The sequence below is a fragment of the Mauremys mutica genome, chromosome 3 (assembly GCF_020497125.1).
Source record: "Mauremys mutica isolate MM-2020 ecotype Southern chromosome 3, ASM2049712v1, whole genome shotgun sequence".
In the NCBI taxonomy this organism is placed as follows: Eukaryota; Metazoa; Chordata; order Testudines; family Geoemydidae; genus Mauremys; species Mauremys mutica.
The window spans coordinates 108,294,882-108,312,424 of NC_059074.1; the positions used below are offsets into that span (position 1 = coordinate 108,294,882).

The following is a 17,543-nucleotide window of genomic DNA, read 5'->3' on the forward strand; positions in this document are numbered from 1 at the left end:
GAGAGAGTATCCCAGGGAGCTGATTATAGCTGCCTGGCTCTTTGCTACAACCTTGAGGCAGAGAAACTTGGGAGTAGCTCTGATTTGCACCAGTTGGCCTTGGTATCCTAGGAATAACATGGAAGCTGAGGATTGCTGAAGTGCATGGTGCTCTAGACACTGCTTCTTCCCACTCCCATCCTGCCCCTCCTGGCTCCTGAGATACTCCCTGTGCAAGGGGCTGCAAGGAGGGAGGTGTAGAAGCAAGTTCCAATGGCTCTTTGCCTACTGGGGTCCCATGCCAGGGGTCCCATGCCAGCAGGGAAAGTGAAGGAGGTTTCTGAGGTTTGTGCCATTCTGCCTCAGCTATACAAGGGAGCATACAAACTGCTATGCCTCAAACTCTCCCGCCCCACATGCGTGGCCAGCCCACTGTGTTGGCCAGTATATAAGCAGGGGCGAGCCATGGCTCCACCTGCTCCCTGTCCCTCCTTTCCCCATTCCAGTGAATTGTTCCTTAGGGGGAGATCAGGGAGAAGCGACTCAGTATCACTACCTGTGCTGCCCCAGGTGGGCAAGGGTTGCAATACATGTAAATGGGGAGCTCATTTCCCCTTCCCCCTCACTGAACAGCCACATGAAACCTAGCTGAGTGTAGCCCAAATTAAATTACACTAATACTGATATAAACACTCTCTGATATTGAAGAGAATTTTGAACCTATTTAGAACTATCAAACAATTGCTTATTAATCAAAGCAAGACACAAGGGTGGCTAGGAAGCTACGTAAAATGTCCTAGAAATGAGATTTTTTCTGTTGTCCATATTAATTCATAAAAAAAAAAAAAAGTTGGGGTCAACCACTTAGAGACATTGACCAACCAATGTGAGAAGTATTCCTCCAATTAAAGAGACTTATGTCAGTGTGGCAGCCCTGAGTCTGAATGTCCTTCTCTGTGTTGGTTTATGTTAGAGCTGTAATGTTTTATTTTTTGTGTCTTTCCTTATGTCTGCCTGTAGTGGTGCTTTGCTAAGCAGCATTTACCGTCTGTAGCTCCAGATGGTTGCAACCAGCTATGTTGATCTAATTCCATCCATTGGCTGACTTTGGTTAAGAAACAGATGGTTCCTCCTTTTCTTACCTTTACCTCATTTTCCTATCATTTTACTTTGCCCCATGAAAAAATGCCAGACCCAAGTGTTTGCCAGTTTAGCTGGATTCATTCTAATATATTTCAGCTTTACCCTTGATGCCACTGCTTGATGTAGGATTTTCTCCATACAGAGTGCTTTTGAGCCTGGTTTTCATGCTACATATGTTTTGATATCCCAGTTGTTCTTAATATATTCTCTGTGACCCACTGCAATATAACATGACTTCAAGGAAGTCAAAAGAATTGGGAAACTTTGCCTTATTTCCTATTGTTCAACTGTTCATATTTTGGCAGTTAAGTGTCAATAGGTGTGTAAAAAGCTCTGTGATGCCAGTGCCAATACTGGTGCACAGGAGAGACTTCTTGAAGAGCACTTTACACTTTCAGTATTTTGCAAGCTGTCCATTATAACCTATTTTTTTCCTGGCATCTACGCACAAGTTGAAGGGTCCAAAATTATTTTGAGCACCGAAAGCCATCATAACAGATGGGAAAGTGTGTTGGAAACTAAGGAATTATGTATTGTATGTGCAGTGAAGGAACAGTTTACCAGTCTAGATCATCCAAATGTCTGTCTTCTTTAAGCATACATATCTGTGGTTAGGACGAGGTGCCACTGGTAATCTGTAACCTACATTCTAACTTCCCAAAGCTAGAAGTGAATTATGCTCAACCCATCCACATCCACTGATAATTTGCTGACCTTGAAACCCCACAAACCCCAGATTCCTTGTTCCCACTCTTTATTCCCCAAAAACCATTCCTCACCCAGCACAATTGGACACATTCCCATTGAATTCAGTGAGAGCTGCACCTGCTTGCTGTAGGGCTAAATTTGGTCTAATCTCTTCTGCATGGAGATCCTCTAATCTCTCCTGAAACTTACCAATGAAAGATTCCTGGACCTGTTGTCAGTTTTTTCTGTAGCAAGTGATAGCCCTTTTATCCCTACAGGACTATGAACATAGTTTGAACTGAACTCAAATTAAAAAGAAAATAGTGTATGTACAAAGAATTTAGTGCTATGTTTTCTTTCCAACATTCAGGGTTTTATTAAGTTAAGCTAACACTAATATTTCTATATCATTTTTACTTTATTTTAGATAGACTGCATTTTCAGGAAGGGACAATACAAATTTTAAAAGCAAGGAGACCTTAAGAGGTTCATAATATAGACAAAGTTTCGATGAAAGCATAACCTACTTTTGTGGTGTGAGCCAACAATGAAAACAGTGACATGTTCAGAACAGTCTGAATCAGGGGCAGCACTGTTAAATAGTAGAAAAAGAAAATGGAGCAAAATTAATGGTGGGCAAACCTCAAAAAATTTAGCAGTTCCAGACTTCTAATACTTAATGCTTTCGGTTAGGATAAAAATATTATGAGAAAAGCCTTTCAGTATTTCTACTTCCATAGTCATGGACAGAAAGAGAAAATGCAGAGGTGGGTCAAAATAAAAAATGTTATGGAAAGAAGTTCTCAGCTTTTTTGAACTTCAAAAGAAGTTAAAAGGTTTTGTGCAAGCTTTAGCTAAAGGTTTATTTTATTCAAACTCGTTCTTCCATCCTCAGGTTAGAGAGAGAGAGAGAGAGAGAGAGAGAGGGGAGAATGAATGCTCACTCTTTGGGCTTCTAGTAAGTTGTCTCTTTGACAGGAGCCAAGATGAGTTTCATATGGACAAGTGAGTAGGATGTTGGAAACCTTTCTTTTTTTTTTTTTTTTTGGACCTCTGTGCATAAATTCTGTGAATAACGCTTCAAGAGTTAGATTTATTTTTTGGTTAATGTATTTGGTTGCCAAATTGGGACATAAGAAGCGGTGGCCTTCTATTCAAGGGTGAATTTCACCCCATATGGACAGAGCCTTAATACGCCTTATGTTGATAAATGCTGTATATTGTGAGATTTCACATTGTTTTCTGTGCTGTTAGCGGTAAAACATTATTAATATACCACATCTACTACTAAAATATAGGACTCAATTGTAACTTGGCCCCAAGTATGTAACTAAAAGTTATTTTTCCAGTCTAAATGTCAAAAACAGAAAAGAAAAATCATAACTTTTGAGAATGTAAAGAATACTCTAGACCACACTGATAAAAAGGAAGACTAGGTTTATGAGCAATGATGTCTGTCTGTCTGTAGATCTTTAGGTAGATGTAGAGATATGGATAACTAAAATGAAAAAGGGCAGTGAAATCAGATAATTGACCATAAGCATTTTTTAAATTGTCTTTTCTTTCCCTCCTCAGTTTGTTGTGACAATGTTTTGGAGCCTCTATATTTATGACAGAGAAGTTGTTTACCCAAAGCTTCTTGATAATTTTATACCATCTTGGCTGAATCATGGAATGGTGAGTATAGTAACACATGCACTTTCTTGTGTAACCAAAGCTGTTACGAGACTGGTTTCACCATGTAATCGTTCATGCATGTCTTGTATTAATGTCTGTAAAATTCTGATGAAAGAGCACATGATAAGGAAGAAAGTTGAGCAAATATAAAATCTGTACATACTTTAGTCCCTTATTCTACTCTCAGAATGAACTCCTGCATCTGCCTGGAACCTCCACACAGAAGTCAGTGAACCGGGAGGCCAGAACTGGTATAAATCAGCATAGTTTATGGCACTATGCAGATTTCTACTAGCTGAGAATATTGCCCTTACTGGTCAAAGTGTATGATTATTAGGCCTATTGAAGGAATCAGTATGATTATATCACTGTAATTTGTGATGAAACCTGTTTTAACAAAAATGCTGGAAAGTGAGAGAAGCTTGTTCAAGAAATTAAATTAATTTCCGTGGGCCATAGGTACCCTTATGTATGGTTAAAAAACAAACAAAAGTGCTAGCTACCCAAGTATGCCAAAACTGTGTAGCAGAACCTTCGTTAGTGGACATGTGTGTGGTTTTTTAAAAATGCTATTGGAGAAAAAATGGTGTATCTGCCACAGTACAAGGGGCATATCTTTGTCCCAGCCCCTTTTCAAGAGGCAGTGATATGCCTCTTAAATAATAGGATATTCTTGCCAGCTTTCAACTAATGTGGCATTTTGTGGATGAAGAAAAGCATTTGATTAAGAGCCCACTTTGTTTCCAGGCGCTTACTGCAGTACATGCAATACTGAGCTCTCAGATTTCATGCTTGTTTCACACATCTTGTCTGACTGAGCCTGTGTGAGATATTTTATTATACCTTTCTGTTGGCATCAGAGCATGGCAAACCATTTGGCACAGTTAATCTGTAGCTACAACAGAGGCCATCCTTCAAGGAGTATGCACCACATGGCCAGAGCAGATCAGAACTGCTCACAAATGTTGATCTTGATTAATTGTTTCATGTTCCTGGGGTGTATGCAAACTGGCTATAGTTATTTATTGTTTCCCTGTGTGTATAGGGAGCAGCCTGGGAATCACTACTGCTAACTGAGCTGTAACTTCTGCCAGATACTTTGCCATGTTATATGCTGGTTTTAAAGGGAATGATATGATGTAACATGCTCTCTTGCTGGTGGATCTTCCCGTGTCTGTTCAGACCTCCCCCTGTCAATTCTGAAGTCATCCACTAAGCACTCACAAAGGCTGCCAAGCTGTACATAAATTCATATTTTCCACGCAGCATCATGCCAACTCTGAGGACATTCCTCCCAGGTGATGTTCTCCATACTGAAAATGCCTCACTTGTGACATTTTTTCATGGACCTCCATTGTGAAGCAGATGATAATGGAAGGCCCTGTGTATTCAGGAAGTCATCATCCAGACCACAAACCTGAAGGGCAATTCAAGCCCATGTTGTTCTGAAAGAAATGTAGATTTGCTGAAACATGTGAAGAGGGGTTTTGTTTAAAATCTTTGCACATTGTAGCATTTGCTGAAATGAACTGCATGCAAACATCTGGGACATTTTTAATTTTTAACTTTAAGTATCGTAGAAGGCACTTTTGAACGTCTTTTGTGAAGGAATTGTTTGCCTTGTCAGTCTCTATTTATCCAAGTGTTACTTTGGCTGGGTCACAAGGGAGACTTCTTGCTGTTGGGCTTTTCACCATCTTTTAATCTAATTTTATCTGATGTTTTACCCATTACATTATCTTCACCGGCTTTCATTCTAATTCATTCTGATGAGTTGCCTATCAGAATATGAGGTTTGGGGGATTTTCCTCTGGAGAGAAATATCTTCTGCTCTTAAAGTACCCTCAGTATATTAGCACTTTATTTATGAGTCTATGAGCAGGCCTATTGTTTTGACATGGGAGGTTTTAGGAAGTGTCATGGAGGTGTTTTTGGTGAAAAGGGCAGAAGTTGTGGCAATATAGTTTAGAAAAGTCAGAAGTTAGAGGCATTATTTTGTACTCAAATTAAAGTTTATTCTCCCAATTTTTAGTACATTTTGATAACTTTTGAAGACAAGAGTTGCTTTATTGGAACCGTGCTTTATAAACCAAAGCCCGTAGAGAAGACTTACGACCCCAAAGGAATTAAATCTGTCAGTGAAAGTCCAATAGAGAACAGTTGATGAGTTCCTGCTCTCTATTGGCCTCCCATTCAGTCCAGTGGCACAGCACTCAACAGCTGCCTCAAGTGTTAACAACTATAGCTGGTTGGGAAATGCTATGAAACTAAACCATTTGCAGTTTGGGGGCAGGGGTTTGTCTTATGATGAGAGAGAGTCAATCAAAATGAAAATTTTCCACATATACGAAAAATTGTTTGGTCGAAAAGCCATTTTTGTTGTTGTTTTGACAATATTCTGACAACTCTAATTAACTCCCAGTTAACATCCTATCAACCCACCCTTCAACTTGCAAAAATTCTTTATTGGGAAAAGTTATGGATATGTTGCTGTTTCTTTTAAACAGAAGCAATCATGAAATCTATGGTTACCTTGGTAACCACATAGGGAATCAACCCTGATTAATTATGATCAGTAGTAGTTTGGGCATATATCCAAATATTTGAGGATATTCTTATTTTAGATCCTAATTAGAGGAAGCTGGGGGTTCTTCCTTGGTGCAGCCCTAGAGAGGGAACAGGAATTGATCACTGCTTCTTCTTATGCTAGCCCTACCTGGGGTTTTTAGGCCAGACAGAAATAACTGCGTGTAACTCAAGGAGGGCCTGCTGATGCCTTCTGACAACAATAAAATGCATCTATAATTTATTTTGGAGTGGTGGTAACAGAGCCTAAGATGAGGTTGGAGCTTTCATCTTCTTATAAGTCTAATTTTTCATTCTCTTTGTATCTTCCCCCAAAATAAACTGATTTCCCCTTACATTTTTTGGGCAGCCTCTCATTCCAGAGTAGATTTTGTTCCCCCACCCCCATCCCCACCCCAGAATATTACCAAATATCAGAATAGGAATAGTGTTTTGCAAATATACCTGTCTTTCAAATTGTAAACATTTTCCTGACTGGCTTGGCCTACAGACTCTCCATTTGTTTTGTTTCCCTTTGTCTTGCTGAGACTGTTAAGGCTTTTTTGGGGGCGGGAGAGGTTAACGGATGAGTGGGGGTGAGAGGTGACAGGCCCAATGGGGAAGAATTACAAAAATATGTAACAAATAGCTTCATAATCAAATAAACAGCACAGCAGGATAGGCAGAAAAAGGGTCAAGTAAGAGCCTATTAAAGCAGGGATAGAAGTTGAAACCTTGGGGAAGGCCTTGAGAGGAAGGAGGAGTGTTTTCTCTGTCCAAGTCCAGGCCAGAGGGACTGGAAACTGGTGGTATTGGTCAGTGGTGCTGAAACAATTTTATAGTGGGGATGCTGAAGGTGGAAACCATGTATTTGGGTTGTTGTTACCACTTCAAGCCGGGAGTGCAGTAGTACTCCCAGCACCCCAAGTTCCAGCACCGATGGTATTTCTATACTGCTTAAAGAGACTTCTTGAGTGAGGGATAGTTTGCTCTTTCACTATCATTTCTTTTGCTCTTTTTTTTGAATTTTTGGAACCGTCTGAAGAAAGCCTGAGTCCTGACTCTGTGCATTGGGTCAGGAAGAAATGCTCTGTGTAGATCTGTGTGGGCCTCTAAGTGTTAGGTTACAATATTTTGTGTCTCTCCTCTCCCGCCCCCCATTTTCCTGTTATCTGCAGCTACAACGTGTCTCAGCCATACAGAGCGATTTTCATGTGTACACAATGCAGTCTAGCTAACACTGTTTCTGAACAATTCTTCGCCCTTTAAAGTAAACAAATGTTAGACTGTCTAGAAATGAATGTTTATGAGAAACAGCCAATAAATATCTCACTGTTAAATAATCAGTCACCAACCCAACCTCGTTGTTGTCCCTGAAATTTTCTGTGATCAAAGTAACAAGTTACTAGAAGATTATAATATTATAATTCTATCAAGGGATTTAAATTTTTCATTTACTAGAACACTAAACATATATAATACCTTTACTCTCTACAAAAAAAATCTAGATGTGTTATATGGTACAGAATATAAGTAATACATATAAACTTGCAAGGCTAAGTACTGTATGCTTATAAAAGTCCACAACATCATACGCTGATTAACAGCAGCTAGTTCACTCACTCATAACAAATATTCTTCTATTCCACCAACACATCACATTATTAGAACTTGTATAGAATTCAGACACAATTTAATGTAACCTGGAACTGTATTTCTTTAAACAAATACAAACATCTAATAAACAATATATAAAATCATATACACCTCTACCTCGATATAACGCTGTCCTTGGGAGCCAAAAAATCTTACTGCGTTATAGGTGAAACCGTGTTGTATTGAACTTGCTTTGATCCACCGGAGTGCACAGCCCCACCCCATCCCCGCCCCACACACACACACCCTCCCGGAGCGCTGCTTTACCGTGTTATATCCGAATTCGTGTTATATCAGGTGGCGTTATATCGAGGTAGCGTTGTATATCCAGCAGCATATTTCCATTGCAGAACAGAGCAAGGGAACAAAATTAAGTCTGGGTAGGCAGAAGTGAAGTGCAGTGATAGTGAATGATGAAGGATTTACATGGAGAACCTATTCATTGTGTCCAAATGTTTGGCTTTTAAAAGATGAAGAATTTTTTAAAGGGAAGTGTTATCAACTGTTGTTAGATATTAGCTAGATTCCACTGAAACACACTTAACATTAACCTGTTTTTAACTATTTATTTTTAATAAAATATGCTATTTCAGGACACTTTACACTTAAATATAATTCAAAGTAACTATATTTTTAAGAGCAGACAAGGTAAGTGAGATATCTTTTATTGGACCAGTTTCTGTTCATGGAGTGGACAAATAAATTTTAAGAACAATTGAAAACAATGGCAATATAATGTTTCTTTAAACTGACACTGTAAATTAAAACAGGAAGAAATAGTAACTGGACCATATTCGGTTGCCTGAAATAGCTCCATGCTATTTGACATATTTAGTACAGTATTTGATTTGTTCTTGTCTAAACAGTAATAATCCTTATATTGATGCTTACATCACATACTATGGTAAAGAGGCCAGAGTATCTAGATTGAGTAAAGTATGTATGATTTTTGTTATACACAGAAATTTGTGTAAGACAAAACAAAGAACTAACATGAAATAGTGATTTCACTGAAGTCAATGCCATTGACTTTAGTGGGCCAGGATTTGACCTGTTTCATTTAGTGAAGTGAATGCCACCCCTAAATAACTCAGGTTGAGTATATAGTTGTGTAAACCACAGGCTACATCTTCATTTTATACTGAGCAGATTATCTGAGAACAATGTGATTACATCAAGCAATACCTGTTTATAAATCGCTAACCAGGTGAGCTTATTTCCTCTCTTTATCAAATGTTTTGTAATTTTAGCAGACTGCACAACTGAACACAGCCTTGCTAGTTTGGTTAAATTAGTTCTAAAACTGAATCCCTTCATCAGACAAGTTGTTATTCAAGTCTTTGCTGTAGGGTCCTTTGTTCTGGATATACTTTGTGTTTTTTCTCTTACATCACCAAAGATCCGTATTGTTTTAAAAGTGCTTCAACCTCATGACTCTCACTATGTCATTGCTCAGTTCTGTGGGCCCACTTTCTAATAACTCGCTTTCAGACTTGATCTCCAGTAATTTTAAGTATTGTTAATTAAAAAATAAGCTTTAGTTACTTTAAACTGTTGTGTCATTGGTCCTGGGTAAAATTTATGTCATATTGTGGCTACGTGTCAGCGGTGGATGACGTGACATATATTTCTAGGACTTGTCTTCACGGCATACATTCTTAGCTTGAGTTTTAACTCTAGGTTTGTCCCTAACTCAACTCCCATCCACACACACAAACATCTAGCTCAAGTTAACATCTGGCTAGGTCCTTTAAACTAGATCTGGCTGGCCTGGAAGGGATGGGAGGGGCAAAGCTTGAATGCTGCTGTAGGTTGAGCTAGTAATGCAGTGAGGATGCAGCAGTTCAAGTTACAAGTCATCAAATGCTAATCCAATCACTTTGCTAATCCAATCAGTCTGCTAATCCAATTATGCCATGTAGCTCCACTGTTGTTTTGCAGTGTCCTTACTCTTGTTCCGCTCACTTGAGCTACTTCAGGTGAAGTAATTCAAGTGTTCTAATTCAAGCTCAATTACAATGAAAACAAATTCTTAGGTCTGGTCTACACTTTCAAATCAGACCAGCCTAGTAATGCAACTGGACTGTGAAAAATGTCATGCCCTGTATGACATACTTAGGTCAACCTAACTCCCAGTATAGATGCAACTATGTCGATGGAAGAATTCTTGCTGCCTCTTGCAGGGTTGTATTAAGTACATTGACGGAAATACCACTTTCACTGATGTAAGAAGCTTCTGCGCTGTGGCACTATAACAGTACAACTACCAGCTATGCTGCTCTAGCGTAGACATACCCTTAAACATTGAGTCTCATCCTGACAGGTTGTAAGGCGATGTAAAGTGTCCTCAATTCTCATTGGCTTCATTTAGAGCTGACAACACTCAGTGCCTACCACATGTACAACACGCACTCTAATAGTAATTATAATAATGCAGTACTTTACACTTACACAGCAACATGTGAGCAGGCCTGCATATAGAATTTATCCAAGTTATCACACGGTTTGCACAAGAATCCGTGTTCATTTCTAACTGAGAACATCCCAGATTCTTAAAATAATGTTTAAATATTTATATAAATATTTTCTAGGAATCTGGGATGTTTTCGGTTACGTGTGTGCACGTGTGTATATATATTTGAATCAATTTAATTTGTGGCAAGGAAGATAACACAGAGTAGTAAAACTTTTATTACTGAACTGTTTAATGGGTTCAAAGATCAGAAATGATTAGCTATCTCAATATGAAAATGCAGAGGAGAGAATCTTGTGGGAAATATGGGCTGCCTTTACGGTGCTGGAAAGTTGATTATTGTATGGATCATGTACCAGTGTAGTTTTTAATATGATATTTTCCTTTTTTTATGTTGCTTATTCTTTGATGATGTTTACTGAAAACAAAAGGATTATTAGAAAGACCTCTTAGCTCACTTTGGTTTAAGTGGAAGCATACATGCCAAAAAGGGACATGTAGGAGACATGGAAATGAATTATGGAGCGGAGCATGTCCAAATGATACATTTCCAGCCTCTCTTACAGATTCTCTCCCCTCTTCATTATTGTCAGCTCAAATTAAAGATTCAGACAATTGAAGAATGGGATGGATCCAGTGCTCTGATGTGTCCTGTTATTACTTTTTGTAACAAACACATCTTACAGATCTAGTGAATTTGGAGAAGCAGAGGACTAATGCCAGAAGAAAGCATTGATACTCAATTTTCTTTTTGATTCAAGAATGATTCAGGCCAATGCAGAAATAGGGAAGCCACATGAAAGATGCTTTGGATCAAAGCTCATTGTGACCTGGCCTATATAGATCAGGTAAAAGTTATTTACAAACCTACAGTTCCTTAGTCACTCCATCAGGAGCTCAGAATCAGGCCAGTTGCTCAATGAGTCTTTGTGAGGAACAACTAAGGAGATGATCCATGTTTTTTTGTTTCATCCATATTGTCTCTAACTAGCATGCTGCCCCCTGTCCCTTTGCAGACAGGCTCTAGTAGAAGACTGTGGACTAAAGTTCATTTAACAATTCATACTGCTTCTTGTACAAGAACACCCCATTTATGGGCCATTTAATTCAATACCCCCATAGCTGCTAACATCTGACAGGCTTGCTGGAAGTGAATTGTAATGTAGTCTCTCTGCTCGATTGATATCTAAATCCATGGTAAGCATCTCAAGGATCCTTCAGTTTAATTGAGCTCTCTTTTTATATATATCTATAAAAAACATCAGAGTCTGATTATAAAGATTCAGAAACGGGATCTTTAATTAATGTTTCAGAGTGTAGACACTTGCCTATGACATTAATTGAAAGGTTTACTGATAGAAAGCACAGAAAGTATACAATTTACTAATGAACCCTGTTTCACACAGAATAAATATCCATTACTTGAACAGCTGTCTAAACGATGGAATACCAAATAAGTAGACATCACTTGTGGGCTCAGGACATTTAACTAGAACACTGAAAATAACTTTCCTGGCTTTGAACACTTCTTGCATGTTCATGCTGTGGTTATGCTACATCTTCTGATATATCTCTTCATTATCTGCCATTCCCACAACTGGAACATGAATACAGTGGTATCAATTATCCTCACACACTGGGAAGAAAAACAGCAATAACATAAAAACTTATCTTGGTTTTCTGTTACTTGTGTGGAGTGCTTGGAAACTGGATGTATGTCAGGACTTGTGTCAGCATAGCATCCAGAAACTGAGAGGCACCTGGATAAAAAATGCTGGATTATGAGAGTGACATCCCCTGACATTCTGAAAAAAGACCCTTTACCTAATACAAAAAAGCACAAGCCATTTTCTGTAAAATTAGGATTTGTGCCTTAACAATACTATGCACCTGCCAAGTGAGATTACTCATTGTAGAGTAGGTCTGAGATAGCGCTCCTTGCTGAACATATGTGTTGGGTGCTCCTGATTATCAGTCATTTCCAGTTGGTGCATTTGTGGTCTACAGGAAACACACACAGCCTCCTCCAAGACTTACAAAAGAAACTACAGTATAACGATGACAGGTCTCTGTGACAGAATGCACCTCTGTATTCACTCCCTACTAGGGATGTAAAATGTTAACCGGTTAACCGATAAGCATTAGGCTTACTTGTTAACCGACATTAACTATTAACCCCATGCTGCGCTGGCTGGACCCCGGCCCTGCCGGACAGACCCATCTGTGACACGCTGGACCTCAGCCACACAGGCTGGACCTCGGAGCTCAGCTGCGCCACACCAGACCCCAGCTGCACTGGCCAGCCAACCGGCCCTGGCCCCAACCGGCTGGCCAGCCAGCTGAACCCAGCCCAACTGGCCGGTCAACTGGCCCCAAGAGCAACCCTGGACCCTCTCCCTTTAATCGGTTAACTGTTTAAACAATAGACAAGCTGACGCCTCTAGCCAGGTGTCACCAAAGCTGATGGTCAATCACCTATCAAGTGACCATCCTTTGGCAAGGAAGGGGGGCAGGAACAAACAGATTTGCATCTTAGCAAAACAACAGCATGGAACCTCTTTCGCTAACAACTCCTTTGTCTCCATCGTTACAGTGGGAATGAACTTTATCCAGGGGTAACCCTCAGGAAAATGCATTTCACAGGGTGACTGAACTATAAAAGCGAGGGGCAAGAACACACCAAGTTCTCTCTCCCTATCCATCTTTCTCTCTTTCACCTAAGGCGACAAAAGAAACACCCGTTGGATTTTGGAAGCAGATTCTGACCTGGGAATTTGGTCAGCAATGTTATTGAGAACATATGGTAAGGGACTTCTCTTTGAACCTAGTCTAGTTAGTTATGTTTTAGTACTAGGAAAAAACGGTTACTTACCTTTGTAACTGTTGTTCTTCGAGATGTGTTGCTCATATCCATTCCAGTTAGGTGTGTGCACGCCACGTGCACTTTCGTCGGAAGATTTTTACCCTAGCAACCCCAGTGGGTCGGCTGAGCGCCCCCTGGAGTGGCACCATAACGGCACCGCATATATACCTCAGCCGACCCACCCGACCCTCAGTTCCTTCTTGCCGGCTACTCCGACAGTGGGGAAGGAGGGTGGGTGTGGAATGGATATGAGCAACACATCTCGAAGAACAACAGTTACAAAGGTAAGTAACCGTTTTTTCTTCTTCGAGTGATTGCTCATATCCATTCCAGTTAGGTGATTCCCAAGCCTTACCTAGGCGGTGGGGTCGGAGTGAGACGTGGCGGAATGCAGAACCGCAAAGCCAAAGGCTGCGTCATCTCTCGACTGTTGGACCAGGGCATAGTGCGAGGCGAAAGTATGAACAGACAACCAGGTCGCTGCTCAGCATATCTCTTGTATCGGTACTTGCGCCAGGAAGGCAGCGGAGGACGCCTGGGCCCTGGTAGAGTGGGCGGTGAGATGGCTCAAAGGGACATTAGCCAAGCTATAACAGGTGCGTATGCACTCTGTGAGCCAGGAGGAGATTCGCTGCGACGAGACAGGAAGACCTCGCATCCGGTCAGCAATTGCCACAAACAGTTGCGGGGATTTGCGGAACGGTCTTGTCCGATCAACGTAGAAAGCCAATGCCCTACGAACATCAAGGGAGTGAAGTCGTTGTTCTCGCGAGGATGCGTGAGGCTTTGGAAAGAAAACTGGGAGGAAGATGTCCTGGTTATTGTGGAACGCGGACACTACCTTCGGGAGAAATGCCGGATGTGGACGTAGTTGCACCTTGTCCTTATGAAAAACGGTGTACGGTGGGTCCACCATGAGCGCTTTGAGCTCAGAGACCCGTCTAGCTGATGTGATAGCCACTAGAAAAACCGTCTTCCATGACAGGTGCAGCAAGGAACAGGTGGCCAGCAGCTCAAAGGGTGGGGACATGAGCCTGCTGAGGACGAGATTGAGGTCCCAGGTGGGAATCGGGTGGCGCACCTGGGGGTAGAGACGATCAAGGCCCTTTCTGAAATGAGTAGTCAGCGGGTGAGAGAACAGTGTATACCCTCCCTCACCGGGGTGGAAAGCGGAGATAGCCGCTAAGTGCACCTTTATAGAGGACAGTGCAAGGCCTTGCTGTTTCAGCAACCAGAGATAGTCAAGGACCATTGGAAGCGGAAGCTCTGAAGGAATAGTGTCACGCGCTTGAGCCCAGCAAGCAAAGCGCTTCCACTTGGCCAGGTAGGTAGATCGAGTGGAAGGCTTTCTGCTGCTCAATAAAACGTGCTGCACGGGAGCAGAGCAGCGCAATTCCGACTGGTCTAGCCACTCAGGAGCCACGCCGTGAGGTGGAGGGCCGTCAGGTCTGGGTGACGGAGAGTGCCGTGATCTTGTGTTATCAGATCCGGGTGAAGCGGCAGAGGAATTGGGCTGGCTACCGACAGACGGAGCAGCGTGGTGAACCAGTGTTGCCTGGGCCACGCTGGCGCAATTAAGATGAGATGTGCCTTGTCCCGCCGGAGCTTCAGCAGGACTCTGTGTATGAGGGGGAACGGAGGAAAGGCGTAGAACAGATGACGAGTCCATGGAAGGAGAAATGCGTCTGACAGAGAGCCCGGTGACAGGCCTTGAAAGGAGCAAAACTCCTGGCATTTGCGGTTCAATCGGGATGCAAACAGGTCTACATGGGGAAATCCCCACTGTTGGAAAATGGCATGGGCGATGTCTGCTCTCAGCGACCACTCGTGGCAGAGAAAGGACCTGCTCAGGCGATCCGCGATGGTGTTCTTGACGCCGGGAAGGAAAGACGCCACCAGATGTATCGAGTGGGCTATGCAGAATTCCCAGAGTAGTATCGCCTCGTGACAGAGGGGGGGAGAGTGGGTCCCGCCTTGCTTGTTGATATAGTACATGGCCGTTGTGTTGTCCGTACGGACTGAGACACAACGGCCGTGGAGGCGAGTTCGGAACGCCTGGCATGCCAGGCGCACTGCCCGGAGCTCCCTGACATTGATGTGCATATTCAGTTCCTGCACCGACCAAAGGCCTTGAGTACGAAGATCGCCGAGATGGGCTCCCCATCCGAGGGACGAGGCGTCCGTTGTCAGGGAAAGGGAAGGTTGAGGAGCATGGAATGGGACCCCCGCGCATACGTGGGAAGGGGTCAGCCACCAATCCAGGGATTGAAGGACACCCGCTGGAATGGTGAGTAGGGTATCCAGAGGGTCCCTGTGCGGACGGTATCTGGAGTGGAGCCACAGCTGGAGTGGGCGGAGGCGGAGCCTGGCAAACGGAGTTACGTGTGTGCAAGCCGCCATATGACCGAGGAGGCGGAGACGAGCACGGGCCGAGGTCATACGAGACGCCTGAAGGGCGCGGATTAGCTGTGTAAGGGCCTGGAACCGTAGCTGAGGAAGGTAGGCTCTGGCTAGAGATGAGTCCAGGGTCGCGCCAATAAAGTCCAACCTTTGAGTTGGTACTAAGGTGGACTTCTCTATGTTGAGAACTAGGCCCAGGCGCGTGAATAAGTCCTTGATCACTGTGACATGGTGCTGGACCGTGGCCTGCGATTCCCCCCTGATGAGCCAGTCGTCCAGGTAAGGAAAAACGCAGATGCCGTGCCGACGGAGGTGGGCGGCGACGATGGCCATGCACTTCGTGAACACCCTTGGGGCAGTAGATAGTCCGAAGGGGAGGACCGCAAACTGGAAGTGCAAGTGAGCGATTGTAAATCGGAGGTATCGCCTGTGCTGTGGAAAGATGGCGATATGAAAATAAGCGTCCTTCATATCAAGGGCGGCATACCAGTCTCCCGGATCCAATGTAGGAATAATGGTCCCCAGGGATACCATGCGGAACTTCAACTTCAGCATGTATGCGTTGAGGTCTCACAGGTCGAGGATGGGCCGGAGGCCCCCTTTGGACTTGGGGATCAAAAAATAACGGGAATAAAACCGCTTGCCCCTTTCCCTCTCCGGAACCTTCTCGACCGCTCCGATGGCTAGGAGCGAATGCACCTCTTGTAAGAGGAGTTGCTCGTGAGAGGGGTCCCTGAGGAGGGACCGGGAAGGAGGGTGGGAAGGTGGGGGTGAAATGAATTGTAGTTGGTAACCACGTTCCACGGTGCGTAGGACCCAGGCATTGGTGGTCAGCCGGGCCCACGCCGGGAGGAAATAGGAAAGGCGGTTGGAAAAAGGCAGGGAGGGATCTGGAGAAAGATCTGGTATGCCGTCCCCGGGCGCATCTTCAAAAGGATGGTTTAGGCCCTGGTGGTTTAGAGGGGGTTCGCCCCTGGGACGGTTGATTGCCAGGCTTGCCGTCTACGTCCCCCGCGACCCCGTCACCGACCAGAGTCCTGCCTGTAGCGAGGCATATAGTAAGGCCGGTTAAACTGGGGGCAGAACGGACGCCTTTGGGTAGCAGGGGTATGCATCCCCAAAGTACGGATGATAACCCTGTTGTCTTTTAGGTTTTGGAGTCTGGAGTCCGTCTTTTCAGAGAAGAGAGCCTTGGAATCAAAAGGAAGGTCCTGAATGGTGTACTGAACTTCAGGAGGGAGCGTCGAACTCTGGAGCCAAGAGATCCGGCGCATGGTAACGCCCGAGGCTATAGTACGTGCCCCCGAGTCAGCTGCGTCTAAGGAGGCCTGTAACGAGGTGCGCGCTACCTTTTTACCTTCCTCTACAAAGGCCGCGAACTCCTGTCGGGAATCCTGAGGTAGGAGCTCTTTGTACTTCTCTACCTCAGCCCAAGTGTCATGCCCGTAACGGCTTAGCAAGGCCTGCTGGTTAGCCACTCGGATCTGCAGGGCACCAGCAGAGTAGACCTTGCGACCAAGCAAGTCCATTCGCCTGGCATCCTTTGATTTAGGAGCCGGACCTTGTTGGCCGTGACGCTCTTTATCGTTGACAGACTGCACCACCAACAACGAGGGGATAGGGTGTACATACAAATACTCATATCCCTTGGAAGGGACCATGTACTTGCGTTCCACCCCCCTGGCTGTGGGCGCAATAGAGGACGGAGTCTGCCATAAGCTATCAGCAGTCGCCTGGATAGTCTTAATGAAGGGCAGGGCTATGCGGGTAGGGGCGTCCGCTGACAAAATGGTCACTATCGGATCGTCCACTTCCAATACCTCCTCTGCCTGCAGGTCCATTCGCAGTGCCACCCTGCGAAGGAGCTCTTGGTGTGCCCGTAAGTCAATTGGTGGGGGACCTGCAGAGGACGACCCTGCCACCGCCTCGTCCGGGGAAGAGGAAGAAGAAGAAATACCGGGCATGATGGTGTCCCGGTCAGCGTCTGGGACCTGGGAAGGTTCCTGCTCCAGAGGTTCCTGGGCCGGCTGATTACCTTCCTCCGCGCACGATGGTACCTCAGTATCAACTGGGGGGCGGCTTATCGTAGCCTCTGGGATG

General features: G+C 43.7%; 1 protein-coding gene across 8 annotated transcripts in view; it reads left to right on the forward strand.

The window, feature by feature from the left end:
* Nucleotides 1-17,543, forward strand: part of AIG1 (androgen induced 1) — a 193,478-nt gene that overhangs the window by 64,563 nt on the left and 111,372 nt on the right. For 4 of the 8 annotated variants that reach the window (XM_045010951.1, XM_045010950.1, XM_045010955.1 and 1 more), the window contains exon 3: nt 3,385-3,486. In XM_045010951.1, the coding sequence (XP_044866886.1) occupies nt 3,385-3,486 (102 nt within the window). Of the gene's footprint in view, nt 1-2,704; nt 2,815-3,384; nt 3,487-4,752; nt 7,363-17,543 lie in introns of those variants that run through there. The other 4 variants (XR_006578251.1, XR_006578252.1, XM_045010954.1 and 1 more) reach the window with 2 other exon arrangements.